Here is a 19190-nt window from a genome sequence, read left to right as displayed (position 1 = left end):
TTATACCACTATTTTAAAAGCAAATTATAATTTAAAAACATTTCTAATTAAAAAAAAAATAATTTTAAAAATTGATAAAACTTTAATATAAAAATAGAGAAAAGTACAAAAAAAACCCATGTGGTTTCCGAGTTTTGCAAAATAAGGAATGAGGAAATTTTTTTTCGATTCTATGATATGTGGTTTCTCGAGTTTGCAAAAAGGGACAAAACCGATTAGCAGTTAACTTTTTCCGGTTTTAGCGAGGGGCAAAAATTGTCTATTTATGTAAAAAAATCACTATGTGGCTTAAAAAAAACAAGATTTTTTTCAACATGATTTTTGTTTGATTTTTGGAATTTAAGTTTTTTTCTTGTTTAGTGAAATTTTTGGAAGAGAAATAAATTTAAAAAAATATTTTTTTATGTCATATAAGTTGATTTTTAAATAAAATGATGATTTTGCCCTTGTGAGTTAACACCGTTAATTGCTAGATAACGGTTTTTCCCATTTTTGCAAATCTAGGAAACCACATATCATAGAATCGAAAAAAAATTCCTCATTCTTTATTTTGCAAAACTCGGAAACCACATGGGTTTTTTTTGTACTTTTCCCATAAAAATATTATTAAACCAACGGCATTTGGGTCAATTGGTATCGGGTCTTTTGCGTAGGGCGTTCATTTTGTGGAAGACCCGAGATCGAACCTTATGTCCTACGTGAGGGCACGTGGGTCGGCGTTGAGCCTTGCTTCCCCACACCTGCATGTCCCTGGGTTCTAGTACTTGTCGCCTTTCTCAAAAAAAAAAAAATTTATTGAAATATAAACTTCAATTAATTATAAATTATTAGAGGGGTTGTATTACATAAATTTTAATAATTTTTAAAATTTAGATTAAGTGTTATTTTTAAAAATTTATTATTATTTTTAAATATTATTATTAAAATTATGACAATTAAATTATTTTTAAAAAACAATAATCTCTCCTGTGCATAACTCTAGCATGATCCTAGTATGTGGTTAAAACAACAAACAACAACAAAACAACCCGTAGTCTGTACAATCCCATTCGGGGTGAAGTTTTGACCCAGTGATCTCCATAGAAAGAACTTCACTCTATATTCTATTGGCCACTTTTCACCTCCATCTTTGTTCCGCTGTCTCGGACGTGCTATTCCTTGTTTTTTTAATTCCGCCAGTCCGTGCATCCCAAAGCCTCGTTTTGCCGCCCGCGTCGCATATCCCACACTCTTCACACTCCTCTCGAACTCTCCGCCCAAACAAGCATTCCCAGCCTAGCTTTGATCTCCCCCTTCTTCCCCTTTGTTGGGCTTTTTTTGTCCCGTTTCAACAACTCCACAAGGGGTCCTTGCTTGCGATGGCTCTTCATGCCGCCATCGGAGCAGCTCCTTGCTTTGCCAGCCCAGTCCTGAAACCAAGAACCAGGTCTCGGAGCTTCACCCACGGCAGGGTCTCGGTGACCAAGCCTCTGATCCGTGGCCGTGCCTCCCGAGGTTTGGAACTAAGTTTTTATCCCTCGGGTTTGTACTTTGCACCTGCTTGTGGTTTTGACTCGTTTTTTGTCATTGTGTAAACTGCATTTTTTTTTCTGAGGAAAAGTTAGCGGAAACTCCAAATTTGTACTTAATTAATGCCGTTATCCTTGTTTCGCTTATCCAAATCAAGGTGTGTGTGACATTTATCTTAATTTGGCTGGCGTATGAAAAGAAATTATAGGCTACTTAAATGATTTGGTTAGGAGGGGTCACAACTGCTTACTCTTTTGTATCCTGTGAAGATTTAAGCTTAACCATCATGCTTATGTTAGTCTGATATTTGAAGTTCCCATTTTTTACTTTACTTTCTTATTCATTTATGACTATGTTATTAGCTTGTACAACTTCATCGTCTGGTCATTCTAATCTTCTTTTTGGATTTGGGGGATGGGAGTAGTTGCACTCTTTTTTTGCATTGTGAATTTGGGGGATGGAGTGGGCAGGAGATGCAATTTTGGTGTTAAGCATGTGTCGTTGAAGTCTGTAAAATATTTTTGAATTTTGTTTGGGCATGTATAGGTTCATATAGGGACTCCATTTGTTTGATGTAATCTAGTATATATCCAATTTTCTGCTCTGACTATCAAAGCTTCCATTCTGCCACTGGTAGGTTTTGATGACAAGGTCAAACCACTGAATTTGTACTCAATTACATTTCTTTATTATTATTATTATTTTGGTCCAAACCAAGGTGTAAAATTATCTTATTTCTGTTAGTGATGAGATGATGAAAAACTATTCACTACTTAATTGAACAATGTGGCAAGAATCATGACTGACAGCTGGTTAATGTTTTGTCTTCTGTGAAAATGTTAGTTTATGCTTCATGGTTAACAATTGTTTGGGATTGTAGAGTTTCATATCCAAGCTGCAACTTGTTGTTGAAAGCTAGCAGAAATCTTTTTTTTTTACCCATCCAAGTTGCTAATAAATGACAAACCCCTAATTTTTACTTAATCAATTTATCTCCTTTTTTTTTAATCCAAATAGAGACGTAAAATTTATCTTAATTCAGTTGGTGGATGATATGAAGTTATTCACTACTTGAATGATTTGGTTATAAGTCACAACTGGTTATTATTTGTTTCTTCTGTGAAGATGTTGGTTTATTATTCATGTTCATGGGTTCTGGTTGTATTTATCTGGTATGATGATTGGTTCCAAGTTCCCTCTTTTACCGTTTAACTTCTTCTATGACATGTTATTAGGATGTATAAAGGCATTTTCGGGTAGTAATGGTACACCTGAATTGGGTGTGCCATCAAAGGTAGTGTGCTTTGGGGAAATGTTAATTGACTTTGTTCCAACCACGAGTGGGCTTTCTTTGGCTGAGGCACCTGCATTCAAAAAGGCTCCAGGCGGAGCACCAGCAAATGTTGCTGTCGGCATAGCTCGACTTGGTGGTTCATCAGCTTTTATTGGGAAAGTAATACTTACTAATCTTTTTTCCTAAGGATTGTACGAACTATCATTAGCTATTTTCCACATGTTTCACAATCATGATTTAGCATGAAGCATAAGTTCCTGTTTCTTGTTATTAGTTTTGCTAGTGGACAAAGTACTAATTTTTATGTTTAAATCCTCAAGAACATTTTAAAGGTTGTGGCAATCTAGATAGAATGCCTACATATGTGGCAATGGGCCTAATAGCTTTGTAAATCTGAAGAATTATACACTGGATGTGTTTTGCCCTTTTTCTGATGGTGATTCCTTCTTCAGAAAGTACTCCACAATTCTGATCTATTTCATACAATACAACCTGCCATGTTGGTTTATTTCACTTTATAGAATTTTTAGCTGCATGGTTTTGAGCTCCTGCACATGATATTTACAAGTCACAGACTTCTAATCTCTCTTTGAAGCAAAATGATGGCATATGGTTTATATATAATGGATTTTGTGAGAAAAATATTATAATGGCATCTTTGCTATATCCAAAAACTACCTTTGATTTGCACATTGCTTTAAATTATGGTGCCTCTGTTATATAGTTCGCAACAGTAAGTGGTGAAGTGACAGTATAAAATACAAGCTGTTGATCAAACCATCTATTCACCACAGGACTGTAATTATCCTTATCTGTTGACTTTTTTTTTTTTTAATCATTTTTGTGAATCTAAATTGTAGAGTTTTTGGTTGGCAATTATAATGTCAATTATTTTATGAGTCTACCTTCTTTCTTTAATCTTAGTCCTTTATTTTCTAAGTTGGAGGAATATTAACTCTCAAGATTAAATAATTGAAGAAACATAATGTGTGAACTTATCATTGTTATATACTATTCAAACATATTACTTGAGTTTTATTCAACCCAAACACTTAATCTAATAGGTTGAGGGACTTTTATTCTTGGTACATACTAGTCTACTTTAACTAGACATGTTGCAAATAAACTAATTAACCTAACTTGATATTATGTTAGATGTAAATCAATCATATTGCCTAAACCCAATTAGACCCAAATGCTTTAGCTAATAGGATGAGAGACCCAAGCTTATATGTTCGGATCCATATTCACCAACTTAACTGATGTGCGGCTATTGCTAGGTTTTTGTAAGCTAATATTGGAACATGGCTAAGCTTTAAATTGGGGTAAGTTATCATAGAAATTGAAGGATGCTTACTTTTCAAATTGCGTGCAAATAGATACCTCCGAAATGAAAAATGGTTTAGATTTCAAATATTTCTTGTGAGTCATAAAGGGTTCTTGATAAGCCATTGTTATGCTCAAATTAAATATTTCATGTTGTTAAAATTGTCAAAGTCAGAGAAGAATTCATGGATTGGTTAGTTTTGGGAACATGTTGTCTGCTAGAATTAAAGTGACCCTCAAGAATATGTTTCATAATCTGGCTAGCTTTTCCTACCTTCATTTTATCTAGTTATTTCATAGGGGATATTTTGCTGTCACAAAATGCAGTTAATGAGGCTCCTTCTAAGGACATAGTCAACAATAATACATAGTGTTTGATCTGGCAATATGTTATTTTAATCCAATTTTAGTTAGGAAGTAATGTTTGTTGAGAATGCAGTCAATCATATTTAGCCTGTATAGATTATTTAAGATAAAACACTTCGTTAAGGTTTTGCATAAGTGCTCAGCAAGCAGTTTTCCATTTTGATGAGTTATTATTGAAACATTTCATATGTTGCAAATTCAGGAACATTTTTGTCATGGAAAAGTAACCAACCACTTATTTCAGACCTCTAGAAGTCCTTGACTTTGAAGCTTAAACCTGATAGTTGCTTTTTTCGTTGCAAAAGGCAATTCAAATATCAAAAAATAGATCAAGAAGTGCTTAACATATTAAATAAGTGCTCCGGACCAGGAATAACGCAATCTAAATGGTTCCTTAGTGTCAACTACTATCTATAGAGAATAACTGGAGTAAATCAAAGACAAAATGTGCTGATGTTTATTTGTTTCATGCCTATATTGCCTTTTGGCTTATTTTTTGGGTGTGAATTGTTTCTAATTGATGAAATAAATATTGCTCAAAGTTCAAATAGCATGTGGGTAATAAGCAGTAGCAGGTGAAGGCTAGCTGTTAGTAAGGTCTGTAATGGGTGCTCTTGTTCAAAAGTGATTTGCTTGTGACTAATTAGCAGTAATATGTAAAGTAAATGAAAGGATGCACCTGGACACTTTGGAGAAAATATTGATGTAGCACGTGGGAAAAAGATTACTTGAATCAGTTTGATTGCTCCACCCTAAATGATGCTTTTTTTTTAATTAAGTTATGCACTCAGATGCTGAATCATTGTTATATCATGACTATACATAGAATTCATGGCTTTCCATTAGATACAGCTGTCGTGAACTTATATTAAATCTTTCCCGCCCTCTCTCCTCGAGTGTGTGTGTGTGTAAATTATAAATTAATCTTAGAAAGTCTCTCTCTCTCTCTCTCTCTTGATGGTTTTAAATTGTTATAGATCTTGCCTTTAATTTTAATTAATTTCAAGCTGTTGCTTCATGGCTATGCTAGAAAGAACCATTAATAAATTTTCCTGTTCTATGTTTTTAATGATATCCACAGGTTGGTGAAGATGAGTTTGGCTATATGCTGGCTGATATTCTGAAGGAAAATAATGTAAACAATCAGGGAATGCATTTTGACCCTGGTGCAAGAACAGCTTTGGCTTTTGTTACGTTAAGAAAGGATGGTGAACGCGAATTCATGTTCTATAGAAATCCTAGTGCTGATATGCTGCTTGAAGAAGGAGAATTGGACCTTGATATCATCACACAAGTATGTGATGTTTTTAAGAAGTCTTTAAGCATGCTGTCAAGGCCTGGATATTCATTTAAAGATATTGACAATTTCTTTCCTTCGTAACTTTTATTTCTACCATCTTCTCAGGCAAAAATCTTTCACTATGGTTCTATAAGCCTGATAACAGAACCTTGTAAGTCAGCCCATATAGCAGCTGCTAAAGCTGCAAAGGATGCTGGAGTTCTGTTGTCTTATGATCCAAATCTTAGACTCCCACTATGGCCATCTGCTGAAAGTGCTAGAGAAGGAATCTTCAGTATATGGGAAGCTGCTGATATTATTAAGGTTTCTATTCCTGTATCTTTCATGATGTCCTGTTGAGTGTTTGTTTACTTTATGCTAATTACAAGAATTGGTTTACTGGCATTTTAATTTGAGTAAGCAATAAATTTACAGTCTCTTCATTGGGAAAATGAAACAGATAAGTGAGGAAGAGATATCCTTTTTGACCAAAGGAGAGGATCCGTACGATGATGCAGTTGTACGGAAGCTTTTCCATCCAAATCTGAAACTTCTCCTCGTTACTGAGGGCCAATATGGATGCAGATATTACTCTGAGGTATTAAGATGCTTATCCTACGCCATACCATGACTTAGTCTTATAGTTTGTTTATTAGTGCTTCCTTTTGTTATTTAAGAGTGCATACAATGAATGCATGTTATGCAAGTTGGGGTATGGGTGCATGAAATTATATAATATAAACCTAGCCTTGATTGTCCCCATTTAGAACAAATAGACATTTATCTGATAGTTTCTTGTATCTTCATTGGTTGAACTGCTCCTTCCATTGTTTGCTTTGTGCTTTGAGCCATATGTTCATGTTTTGCTTCCCCTTGCATGCAAGCTAGTCATGTGTCTAAATGAGTTTCTTAGCCTTTACTCATTGTTCACTGCCATATCTTTTGTTATGAAGATGGGAATATAATGATTACATGTAATTCAACACAAAAAAATGAAGATATTCACCTGTCTGTAATTGAAATTATATAAAAGACTATTTTCAGTATCCGCTGCAAATGTTTGGATCATTCCCCAAATTCCACTGCTAATCCTGTTTAAATAGGTTATAAATGGATTTATATCTATCATAGTGTTGCCAAGAAGCGGCTACACTTTGTGATTAATTTTAAGGCAATTAGTATGTATTTTTATCTTCTTCCTTTTCCTTAGATTCTGGGCATTATCCTATATGTTAGTTTCTTTAGTATTTGAGGACTTAAAATACATACAGGACTTCCAAGGGAGGATTGGGGGGTTAAAGGTGGATGCAGTTGACACCACTGGTGCTGGAGATGCTTTTGTTGCAGGAATATTGTCCCAAGTAGCTGATGATTTCTCTTTACTGCAGGTATCACTTTGTTTCTTCTGTGATCAAAGTATAGTACTTCTTATTTGCTTTGCATTTCAGTTACTTGATTTTGTCCTTGTGAATGTGATATGAACATTCACTTGATTGTGAATTCTCTTTTTAGTTCATAATATAAATTAAATATGTTTATAATTTTCTGTGCATGATATCCACACTTCATTCCTTCATTGATTGAAATATGCTCATTTGTTTGTGGCCAACGGCCATTAATTTTACTTAAACAAGTTAATTCAGAAGTAATCAGTTCGACATTAACCTAATCCAATGTTAATTTTACCTCAATAAAAAGGCTAGTCTGTATATATGATCTATTTTTTCATCCTGTGGAGAGTTTTCAGGCTGCTGCTCACTCATTTGTTCCCAACTGAGTTGTTTTTTGAGACATTGGCTTGAAGTTCTTTCATTCAAAACCTTGATCGTGCACTTGGTAATACATAATTTACTTCTTCCATTGAGAGAAATCCTAAGGGTTGTGGACAAGGCCTTCAAAACAATTTTTTGGTCGCTACGGTGCTTTGGTAGTGTTGAAAACCATAATAATTTGTGTGTAGTTTCAATTGGGGCTTTGGTTTTGATTTATTAGTATTGAAGATCATAATATATGTTAAACTAAGTTGTGGTTTTCATTATGAGAAAGCCAAGTATCATCAACAAAATAAGAAATTGTAAAGAGCATGTGGCTGTTACTGTATGTAGAAAGATCAAATGACCTAGATAAGACAATTTTTTAAGAGGGAAGTTTTGTGAGTGATCTTTTAATAATTTCTAGTGAATATTAAGGATTCAGAATTGGTTGCAGAATCAGAAATCCAGTCTGGACCAATTCAGTGGTAGTTGATATGTTTCTTAGCATGCCTTTTCAACTGGCCTGTTTGTATTTTGACTAGAATCTCTTTTTTACTACTGTGTTTGTGCAAAAAGCTTGGAGCCATTGTTAATAATATCAATAATGTCTTAAATTTTCATCAGTGGAAGTTTTCCTACAGCAATCTCTATTGGATGGTTTAGAAGCTCTGACTTTAATATAAGCATCTCTAATACTGACACCCTTGTGGGCTTTCCTAAAAATAGAATGAAGATTTATTATAGGGGAAATTTAAGTATTTGACCATTTTGAATTAACTAAATTGAATTGATGTTGTTTTAATTGCTTCTTCAAAAATCTTGAAAGACAATATCCAAACCACTTTTTGTGGAAGTAGAAATCAATCTCCTGAAAATGTTCGTGCAGCCCCAAGTATCTTGAGAACTTGATGAGACTGACTACTTGAGATTGAAGATGATTGTAGTTTAATTAGTGATGAATGATTTTCTCGGATTTAATTTGCAATTCAAGCTGTTTATAGCATGGTTTTAAACCTCAGCAGAAGCTTTTAGTCTATGAAAAGCATCTTTTGTTTGTAAGGCACCATGGTGGTGTATTATTAATGAATAACATATGAATATTATTTTTTAATAATTTTACATTTATTATATAAAAGTTTCAAATATTTTTCTTTAAGAAAATTTTAGCAAATGATAATTTTGCTCAGTAGGTTGAAAATGTTGAGTGGCCACAATTGTTGTTTTTCGCTTAATGGGAATCCCAAAACTGAATTTTAATGGCATAATTTTTTATTTAGATATTTTTTGAGAACTAAGAAAGATACCTCAAGGTCTAAATTCTCTAGCGTTATGTTCCGTGTTTGGATTAGTTTTGATAATTCATTAAGTCTACCATGCATAATCTACCAATTTTACTTGTGCTACATTAGTTTCCTACAAATTAAGATATACAAAATAAAATTTTCAAACAACCATATCTAAGTCTCGATGATTGTTTGCCTTCTCTAATCCTCAAGGATTCATCCCTTTGCCCATTGGTAGCACCTCTGGCCACCCTGCCCTTGGTTTTAACATGATGGCTGCAGCCATACACACATGAATGTGGCCCTGCTGGATTATGTGTTTTTCTAACCTTGCAAGACCATGGTTGGAGGACCACGTTTGGTGGGGTTTTAGCTCTGTGTTCATATCTATGACTGAGAGTGCATGGCTGCAAACCCCCAATAAGGTTGCTGCTGCCTTCTGATTGGAAACATACAGCAATTGTGACTATATTAGGTATAATGTAGGACGGTGGTTTGATGCTTAATTTTTAAATTTCATGAAGACATAGTGGAAAGAGCAATAAGAGCAATATATGGTCAAGGAAACAAATAGAATTGAATTTTGATTCAAGAACTCAATGCTTGGTTTTGCTTAATATATTTATGGTTTAAGTCAGACTTGGATCATGGGGTATCTAAATCTAACAAGAATTTCTCTTATAAGGTTTCTTCTGTGCAATGTTCATTTGTACAGCTTTTCTCCCTATGTTTTGTTTAGATTGTTAAACCTTGTATTACATGAAATCTGTGTTGTGCTTATGATTTGCTGTTATATTGTATACTATTATTTGGAGAGTAATACATGATTAATACTTTTTTTATGATAATGGTGAGCCACTTGCTGGATTTCAATACAGAACAATCTTCAATCAAACATTACTCATGCCGCAACTGACATAAGGTGCTAGTTAGAGCTGTAAAAAAGGAAACGAAAAACAAGACTGAGGAGCCAGCTTTGGCAACTCGTCCTTCAAGTGATAGTAACCCAATATTACGAAGGCCTCTAGATCAGACAACTCAACCAAAGAGACAAGATGCAAGAATCAGAGCTTACAACAAATAGACCACCACTCGAAATCCATTAAAAAACTCTTAGATTTCCTAGGACTTACAATGCTTGGAGTTCATCTAAAATACCTTGATATCATAAACTAGTAAATTTTAACAAAACCCAACATGACAAAACTATCCTGCCACGAGAAATGAAACCCTTGAAATAGACCATAATAGCGAACATGATATAAGTGTGAAAAAGGATGCAATATGAAGAAGAAAAAGAAATGATCTCTCTTTACATTTTCATTATGCTCAATAATATGAAATAAGGAATAAAAATGGAAAAAAAGGTTTTTAAAATGGATCCTCGTATCAAGGGATTTCTGTAACTAATTCCTTTTATCAAATGATCACAAATTAGAAATTATCTTGAAATAACTGTTGATTTTCCAACCCCCTCAAGCTGGTGAACAGATATCATCCATTCATAGGTTGGATATAATCACTGCAAAGTCATGATTATTAAGTCCCTTTGTAAACACATCTGAAAGTTGCTCATATATAGGCACGTAGGGAGTAGAAATTTGCTTATTGTCTAATTTCTTCTTTATAAAATGTTTGTTGATCTCAATGTGCTTTGTCTTGTCATGATGTATTGGATTATGAGCAATACTAATGGCAAACTTATTATCCTAATAAAGCCTTATAGTCTTCTTCCATTTTATCTTGAGGTCTTTAAGACAATTTTCAACTGCAAGCCGCAATAGCTCACAAACACTTTGAGCCATAGTCCCACACTTCGCTTCTGTACTTCATTGAGCTACAACATTTTGTTTTTTACTCCTTCTGTATACTTTTGTTAGGATCATGAAGGTACCTTGATGAGAACATTCTTCTTCTACCTGAAGGAAAAATTTCAGCCTCCCTAAGTCTTTTATCTTAAATTTCTTTGCCAAACTTGCTTTTTTTTCCCATTGTTCTCAGTAACAATAATGTCATCAAAATATACCAAAAGAGCAGTAACTCCCACTGAAGCCGTATGTTATGAACGACCTTGACACTACTTATACTTAGTGTTTAGGATCACTTTTGTAAATCTATCGAACCAAGCTCTCGGAGACTGCTGCAGTCCATATGCCTTTCCATTTTGCAAACCTTTTTCCTCATAATTTCTCCTCCAAAGGCCGGTGGATCTCCATGTATGTCTTCTCCACCAAGTCATCATGAAGAAATGCATTTTTCACATCAAAATATTGTAAATTGCGAATGAAGTTTGTAGCTCAAGATAGTAGAATTCTTGCTATTTTCAACTTCACCACTAGTGCAAATGTCTCCTGACGGTCTATGTAGCCATTAGTAACCATCCTTGCTTTGTATCTTTCTATAGATTCATCTAATCTGTACTTCACGGTAAACACCCATTTGTATGCCACTATTTTTTTTTTATTTTTGTGGCAACTCCATGATTTCCAACGTTTTGTTCTTCTTAAGTGCCTCCATATCTACTCGCATAGCGTCTCTCCACGCCTCGTCAGATAAAGTATTAGGAATTGAAATGGTATTTAAGTTGCCTAAGAAGCTTCTGTAAGATAGAGAAAATCTATGAAAAGCAACTGATTTGGCTAATGGATACCTTGGATGTTTAGTGCATTCTCTTGTGTCTTTTCTCAAAACAATAGGTAGATCATAATCAAATGTAATAGGAGAGCGATTGAGTTTGTGCATGCCTTATTTTGAGGAATAGTTGAGTTCTGGACTTTGCACAGGATTAAGATCTGGACCTTTCCTTCTTAAGTACACTTGCTTATATCTTCCCGTGTTAAATGTGTCATTAGTAAGGACCGTTTTAGGGTTTAGCTCTTGTGGAGACAATGGGGGATGCAGGGATGACTCTTGTGACTATGATTCAGACTGAGATGAGTAAGGCTGGTAGGTCTTAAAAAAACAAATCTTCCATCTTATCTTAATAGACCAAAATCCCCCTGAAAATTAGGCTGTGAGAAAAGATTGACCTTTCTTAAAAGCAACTCAAACAGATGTGCAAAATCTTTTTGTAGGTGGATGATAGTGCTTAGTTGTTCATGGATCTAATTTACTTTTATTGTGGCTAGATACATAAATGAAAGCAAGATAACCAAAGACTTTGGGGGGTGAGACTATTTGTGGTTTGAGCATCAGGATAAAACTGAAAGAGTAATTACATAGGTGTTCGATTGCGTAAGATTTTAGAAGGTAGTTGGTTTATAAAAATAGGCTGGGGTGAGCATGGCGTCCTCCTAAGTATGATTTTGGAACTTGGTTTTGGAAAAACAGGACACAAGTTGTGTCTGCAAGTGGTCGTTTTTTCTCGCAGCAACTCTATTTTGTTGAGGGGTATCTATGTAGGATAACTTGTGAATTCTCACTTCTTATAAAAAATACAACGAAAGAAATTAATTAAAATAATCACTCGCATTATTAGATCATTTTGACACCAAATTGGTTTTGTATCATGGCAATAAAGTTTGGAAAGATAGTGCTTACATCATATTTATGTTTGAGGAGGAAAATCGACACCACTCTAGTGCAATCATCTATGAAAGAATTAAACTGCTGAGCTGTTGTAATATTGGGGATTTTAGAAGGGCCTTATATATTAGTGTGAATCTAGTGAAAAAGAAAATGACTTCTATTATGGCTCATTGGAAAGGAAACCCTTTTATGTTTAGCAAATTCATATACATCACAATGAAAATCCTTACCATTAGCATCCTTAAATAAAACAAGGAACATTGTCTTTAAAACATTCAATGAAGGATGGCCAAAATGAAAATATTGACGCAAAATGACATCATTATTAGAAATAGATAAATAAGATTCTGGGAAGACACTAGGAGAGTGCAAAACCGATGCATCTGGATAATAGAGGCTGCCTTTTTCCTTCCTTTTTCTCGAAACCTGATCCTGAAATATATAGTGAGAAAGATATAACAAGGCGTTATAGTTCATATCACAAGTTAGTTTGTGAATAGACAAAAGACTAGTGGACAATTTCAAGACATGACCATCTTTTAATAACAAGGACGGACTCAACTGAATGTGACCGACACCAGTCATCGTCGTAATTGAACTATTGGCAACGACAATTTTCTAATTGTTAGTACAAGGTGAATATGTTGTAGTTGATTGAGAAAGATGTCAGGTAATATGTGGCCCTTGAGCCAATAACCCAAGTATCCAGATAAATCTATCTAAGAAATGTAATCCACGAGAGAAGAACTTACCAGAGTGCTAATGTACAAGAACTATTAGGCTACTCCAATGACCCCAATAGACTTAGAAGTTTCTCAATACCCTAATAGACTTTGAAGCTTCTTAATCTTAGCCGGATTGCAGTGGCTATTGGATTCAGCAACATTTGACATTGTATGATAGGGAAAAAAAAGCGTGCAGGTGAAAACAACCTTGGATATGTAGTTCAACACTAGGAAAAATAAATGATAGGAAGAAAGCACTATAAAACTCGGCAATGAAGGTTGGAAAAAATCTTTAGGTTGCCAAGTCCTAAAGCTCTAATACCATGTGAAAAAGGATGCAATATGAAGAAAAAAGGAGATGAACTTTGTTCACATTTTCATTGTGCTTAATGATGTGTATATACCTTGTACATTGTTGGTGTATCGAAAACTAGAATAACAAAGAAAGAATAAAACAGAATAAAAATTGGAAGACATCAATAAAATGGATCCCAATAAAATGTATCCCCATATCAAGGGATTTCTGTAACAAATTCTCTTTATCTAAGGATTACAAATTAGAAATGATCCTAAAATAGCTGTTGGTTTTCCAACAATAAGTTAGGGTAACGCACTAAAACAAAAATTAAAATAGTAATATGTTAAAACACCCTATCTATTTCATGATTAACCAAACTAGGGGTGGTAATGGGGTGGAGAATCCTTGATCCCTGCGGGGACCCGACCTGACGAGAATGCGGATTCCCCTTTCCGCTACCCCCTTCCCAACCCCCTATTCATGCACCATAGTTGCGGGCATGGTATTCAACCCATCCTCATTTCCTTACATGGGGTGGGGGCCGGGGCCGGGGCCGGGGCCGGAATCCTTGACCCGATTATATTTAAATATTGTTTTTTAAGTTTTAGTTAATTGGAAAGTTGAGCAATTTTGTTGAGGTTGTTGCGGCCTATGTATTAGATTGTATTGTTATATTTGTATAAATTTTTAATTTTTTTTTTGTCTATATAGTTAAGCATTTGGACGATTGTTTTTTTTGAAAGTTTCTATATGCTAATTTTTATTTAATGTAATGAATATTGTTTCATCGATGCATTTGTATTGAATAATTAAAAAAAAAAAAACTAAAATTTATAGGTGTCTTACCATGAAGGAATCCCCTTGGGGATCACTATGGGGACGGGGATGGGGAGATTACTTCCCTTGTTGGGAAATTGGGGACGGTAATTAACGCCCCCATCCTTGGCAGTGGTGCAGATGGGGGTGGCTGTTAGTACCCCTAAACCAAACAAACTTGGTATTAGAACTCTAGAAACTTTGTCTTCGAATGAGCTTCGTTGAAGATGTCAACATTGTCTTGAGGTCTACATTCGCAAGCTTAATTTCATCATTAAGAACCTTTTTCCAAATGAAGTGAAACTCCACTTCAATGTGCTTGGACCTAGAATGAACAATTGGATCAACCACTAACTTCATAGCTCTTTTGTTGTCATAATTAAGCTTGAGTTGATAGTCAATTTTATCCAATAAGTCACTAACTAGTCTCTGCATCCATGCTGATTCTTGTGTTGGTAGTGTAGTTACATTTTACCCCACTTCTGTACTGGAAGGAGCCATGGTATTTGCTGCTTGCAAAACCAAAGATACATAAGCTGAAGCTTTGCAAACATTCATTCCCTGAAATATCCTCTCATCATTGATCTTCCATCCAATCGACATTACTTAACTTTGATAACCTTGAACATTTGTTTCTTTCTTATGAAGAAGAACAAGGTCAACAGAAGAGATATCAAATTTGAGAGTTTTTTTATTGGCATCCAAATTTGTCACCTTGGTCATTTCATATAATGACTTATGACATTAACAATAAAAGAATATCCCATCTAGTAATGGGATGATACAACAAGCTTCCAACAACAGTACGAAAAAAAACTTTTGATCATCAAGAACCTCACCATCATTTTTCCATAACTTGTTTGGATCCATGGGAGTAGCTTAAGCCTTTCTTTGCTTCATGCTAAACTTCTCAACAAGCTTTCATGCATATTGCCTTTGAGAAATAAAAATGCCATGAGTGCCCTTCTCCATTTCCAATCCAAGGAACTGATTAAGATCTTGTAAATTCATCTCAAAATGGATAGCAAGCTCATCCATTAACTAGTTGATATCTTCAAAATTATTATTAGCCAGAATTATGCCATCAACATAGAGTAACACAATAACATACATCTATTTTCTTCACGAATGTTCTTTGCTTAGGGTTAGAAACATAGAAACCACAAAATCAAAGATGTTTGGCAATCTTAGCGTGCTTTCCCTTGGAGCTTGCTTAAGGTCATAAATAGCCTTCTTCAATTGGCAAATATTATTTGGAAAGAACTTAAAAATGTAACTTTGGTCATTGGCACATACATCTCTCGGCCTCTCTCAATATACAAGAATGAATTATTAATATTAAGTTGCCAAATTTTTCATCCCATGCTAGCTGCTAATGAAATGATAACTTGGACCAATGTTATCGTTGCCACAGGACTTACAAAGTTTCCTCATAGTCCTTCGTACTGTTGGGTGAAGCCATGAGCCTCCAACTTTGGCTTGTCCCTAGTCACTGTATTGCTGGATTTTCTCTTGATCTTGTCCTCCCAACTTATGTGAGACTAATTCACGCCATTTCGCTTTAGAATCAAATTCCAAGGTTCATTGTTTTTGAGTGCACTCATTTTCTCCTCCATTGCCACTTCTCACTCATAATGCCTTTGATTTCACTGTAGCTAGAAATCTCAGTCATTTATGTGACTGACAAGGGAAAAAACATCACATAAACATGATTTTCACCAGATTTCCACTCAGACCTAAAAGACCAAGAATTTTCTGATGTCTTATGGATCTTCTAGAAGGAAGATTATCACTATCTTTCTTTTCATGTGAGGTTTCACCCCTCGACCAACAACTCTCACTGAAAGGGAGCTTGAAGCAATTGGGGCATTGTAATGAAAATATACAGAAAAAGACCTTTCCATCCTCACTGAGCACTAGAGCTTGATAGAGTTATGCTTGTCAAAGGCGGTAGCTTCTTATGGAACAAAGAAACCTCAACAAACATGTCTAGAAGCAATGAAACTGTGAGTCTTGGGATCCATGCACTCTCAATCCTTCTTTCTCGGGTTATATCTAGTCCAGATACAGTTTTTCTTTGGCATCAAATTTAGTTCTGGTTGCATCATGCACATGCACATAATAGACAAAGCCAAATACTCTGAGGCAAAGGAGGTTTCTTACTGTACAACAAAATGAACAAATCAAAAGGACACCTTATTTCACAGATGCCAATGGAGTCTGCTTGATCACATGGCATGTACACATCATATCTTTAATCCATAGTTCCTTTAACAAGTTCTTCACGTGAATCCAAGACCAAACTCTGAAAGATGCCTGAAGTTGCTCTTCTCCATATCATTTTTTCTTGAGAGGAACAAGGACAAGTTGGTTGCCATCAAATTTTATGCTTCTTATAGAGCACTTAAACTTCTTAGAAAGAAACTTGCTTTCATTGTGAAATTTTTAAGTACTTGATTTTTCTGAATATTCACTCTGAAGCATATTTTTGAGTAGTTTAAACTCACAGACTTGAAGAAACTAAATCCGAGAAAATCGTGAGAAATTATCAATGAAAATTGGCATGGATCTACAATTGAAATAGCTTCGAGCACTCTTGAACATCATTGTTTCCATCTGAATAAGATCAATTAGCTTTTTGCACCCAGAAGAAGAATCTCCAAATGGATAACAATAAAAAATTCCAAGCTAGCAACCTTCAAACACCATCAAGATTGGCATTGTCAAGGTTTGGAGCACCAAGGATCAACTTGAAAATATTTATTTCATCTGTCAAATCTGCATGTGCTAGTTTAGCATGCTAAAACTTAGCATTATTGTTCCTCCTAGCGTTATTAACATCAGAATCATTTGTTGAACTAGCACATATAGACTTAACTTTGCATAATAAATAACAACTACATTAATATTCTTAATATTATAAATAATCTTGACATCATAAGGATAATATATATTTATATATTTACCAAAACTATAACTTGAGAGATGGACAAAAGACTTTTTGTCATACATTAAACATAGAAATCACTCTTCAAAGTTACTTCACCTTTTATCTTCACAACATTTTCATTCTTTATTGGATGATACATGTTATCTGCCATGACTATAACATCATTTCTTTGATAGTAAACAAACACTTGGTATTTATATTTGTTACTGGTTAATTGATATAGCAACTGGAATTAACTATCGAAACCTTGTGATTGTTAATGGTTGTGAAAGCTTGCATAGGAAAAGAACCATTTATGTGACTTGTGACTTTAGAGTTACCTAACAAGAACCATTGTTGAGATTATCTCAATTTCTTTTGCTTGAGATTAAGTTTTACTACGGAGATAATCTTGAAATCTTCCAGATATGTGTGTTTTATGTTTGCCTACTTGGATTTGTTTAAAGAAAAAGTTTGACCCTGAACCAAAAGCATGATGAATAATTTCAATGCACGTCATTGTTCCTATGTCAAAGTAGGTAAAGGAGGTAAGAATATGATCATTACACTTTGAACTTGTTCCTGTATGGTTTCAATTTTTTTTCCCCTGCAAAATTTGTGGGCATATCCTCCGGATATTGGAGATCTTTGAAGTGGAATGCTTTAAGCTTGCTTTGGAAATCTTTCTGCAATTTCAGAAATACAACTATTAGAAAATGAAACCAATTTTGTTGCTAGCTTATGAATGCCGATTTCTGCTCATTTCCCCTCAGATATTTCAGCCCACTTGTCAACTTTCAGGTGGATCATCTCTGGTTCTACCTGTAGAAATATAGATGCCAGCATTCATATTATTTTCTGCTTTGACCTATATTTGATTGTCTGAAAGGCATCAAAGAAGCTATGCTTGCTTAGATAAGCAGCAAAATTTATCTCAGTGACTTCTTGTCTGATAATTTCAGGAAATGAAACAGTCGAGAATCACATTTGGTTCAGATACTTTATCCAAAATGTATAGATGATTCCAATTTTAGAACTTCTCTAAATTGAAGCATTGATGACACAAATCTTTGAACACTTGTGTGATTGAAATTGTGTCACAGGTTTAAAATTAGCTAGTACCTTTTGTTCAGTTTTATCATGCCATCTAATAGCATTACCTTTGTTGTACTAGCTATGAGTTATTATTGATTCTGGTGTTTTCAAGTTAACATGTGTTGCCTGTATCCTTTTGTTCCATGTCATATTACTTTGATCTCTTTTTTCGTTTCTTTGAACTGATTCTCTTCTGTTTGATACAATATTTGCAATTGATGATGTCTTTAAACAAGAGCAGGATGAAGGTAAGCTGAGAAAAGCACTCATGTTTGCAAATGCATGTGGAGGTCTGACTGTGATGGAGAGGGGAGCCATTCCAGCATTACCAACTCGAGAAGCAGTGTTGGATGCGATGGTTAATATGGTTGCGTAAAACCCCAACTGGCAACGAATCCCACCGTCCCGACTTTTGGAACCAAACCTCTGGCTCTGAGGCTATCACCCTAGCGATGGATGGGTTGGTAGCATCTGATGTTTATCAGTTGAGATTACATGTAAGTTTATTTGCGGTAGTAATATATTGTTTGAACATCTTGAAACGGATTGCTCCCCTTCATGGAATTGTGGTTGGAAGCTTTCATCGTGTTGTGTATAATGGGAATAAAAAATCACCTTGGGTGATTTTATCTGTCCAAATTTGACAATGAGAAATCATGCTGCAATTGAAAATGTTATTTTGTTGTTATAATTTCCCAGTCCAGTAATCAATGTTTTTTTTTTTTTAAATGTTGAACGGTTATCATTAGTTGTTGGGAAATGTCAACCAATGAAGCATGTGATCTTTAGGCCACCATCTCACCACCACTTACCACTAACATCAAAACCATTGTTCACCATATTCATTGCCATGCCCATTCATTCTATGTCCTCTTTGTATGATTATCTACTCACCTGCATGAAGTTTGGGCAACGAGCTTTAAGCTCTAAGCAAACTTTAGGTTAAGCTTTTTTAAATTTTGGCTTTTATATTTTATTAGTAGTGCAT

At 34.8% G+C, this 19190-nt stretch overlaps 1 protein-coding gene across 2 annotated transcripts; it reads left to right on the top strand.

Annotated features, from left to right (window-relative positions):
• Nucleotides 1-1038: 1038 nt before the first annotated feature.
• Nucleotides 1039-18895, top strand: LOC120263629 (probable fructokinase-6, chloroplastic). Of its 2 annotated transcripts, none has more exons than XM_039271595.1 (7): nt 1039-1521; nt 2745-2962; nt 5577-5789; nt 5901-6098; nt 6235-6372; nt 7046-7162; nt 18444-18895. In XM_039271595.1, exons 1-7 carry the CDS (start codon nt 1359-1361, stop codon nt 18576-18578), a joined length of 1182 nt encoding a protein of 393 aa, XP_039127529.1. In that variant the 5' UTR covers nt 1039-1358; the 3' UTR covers nt 18579-18895. The 2 variants fall into 2 exon arrangements, with proteins under 2 accessions (XP_039127529.1, XP_039127530.1); XM_039271596.1 differs by having other exon boundaries at nt 1040-1494.
• The last annotated feature ends 295 nt before the right edge of the window (nt 18896-19190 follow it).

The sequence above is a fragment of the Dioscorea cayenensis genome, chromosome 6 (assembly GCF_009730915.1).
Source record: "Dioscorea cayenensis subsp. rotundata cultivar TDr96_F1 chromosome 6, TDr96_F1_v2_PseudoChromosome.rev07_lg8_w22 25.fasta, whole genome shotgun sequence".
Taxonomy (NCBI): Eukaryota; Viridiplantae; Streptophyta; class Magnoliopsida; order Dioscoreales; family Dioscoreaceae; genus Dioscorea; species Dioscorea cayenensis.
The sequence above is the reverse complement of the archived record's forward strand: the minus strand, read 5'-3'. Positions and strand labels throughout refer to the sequence as shown.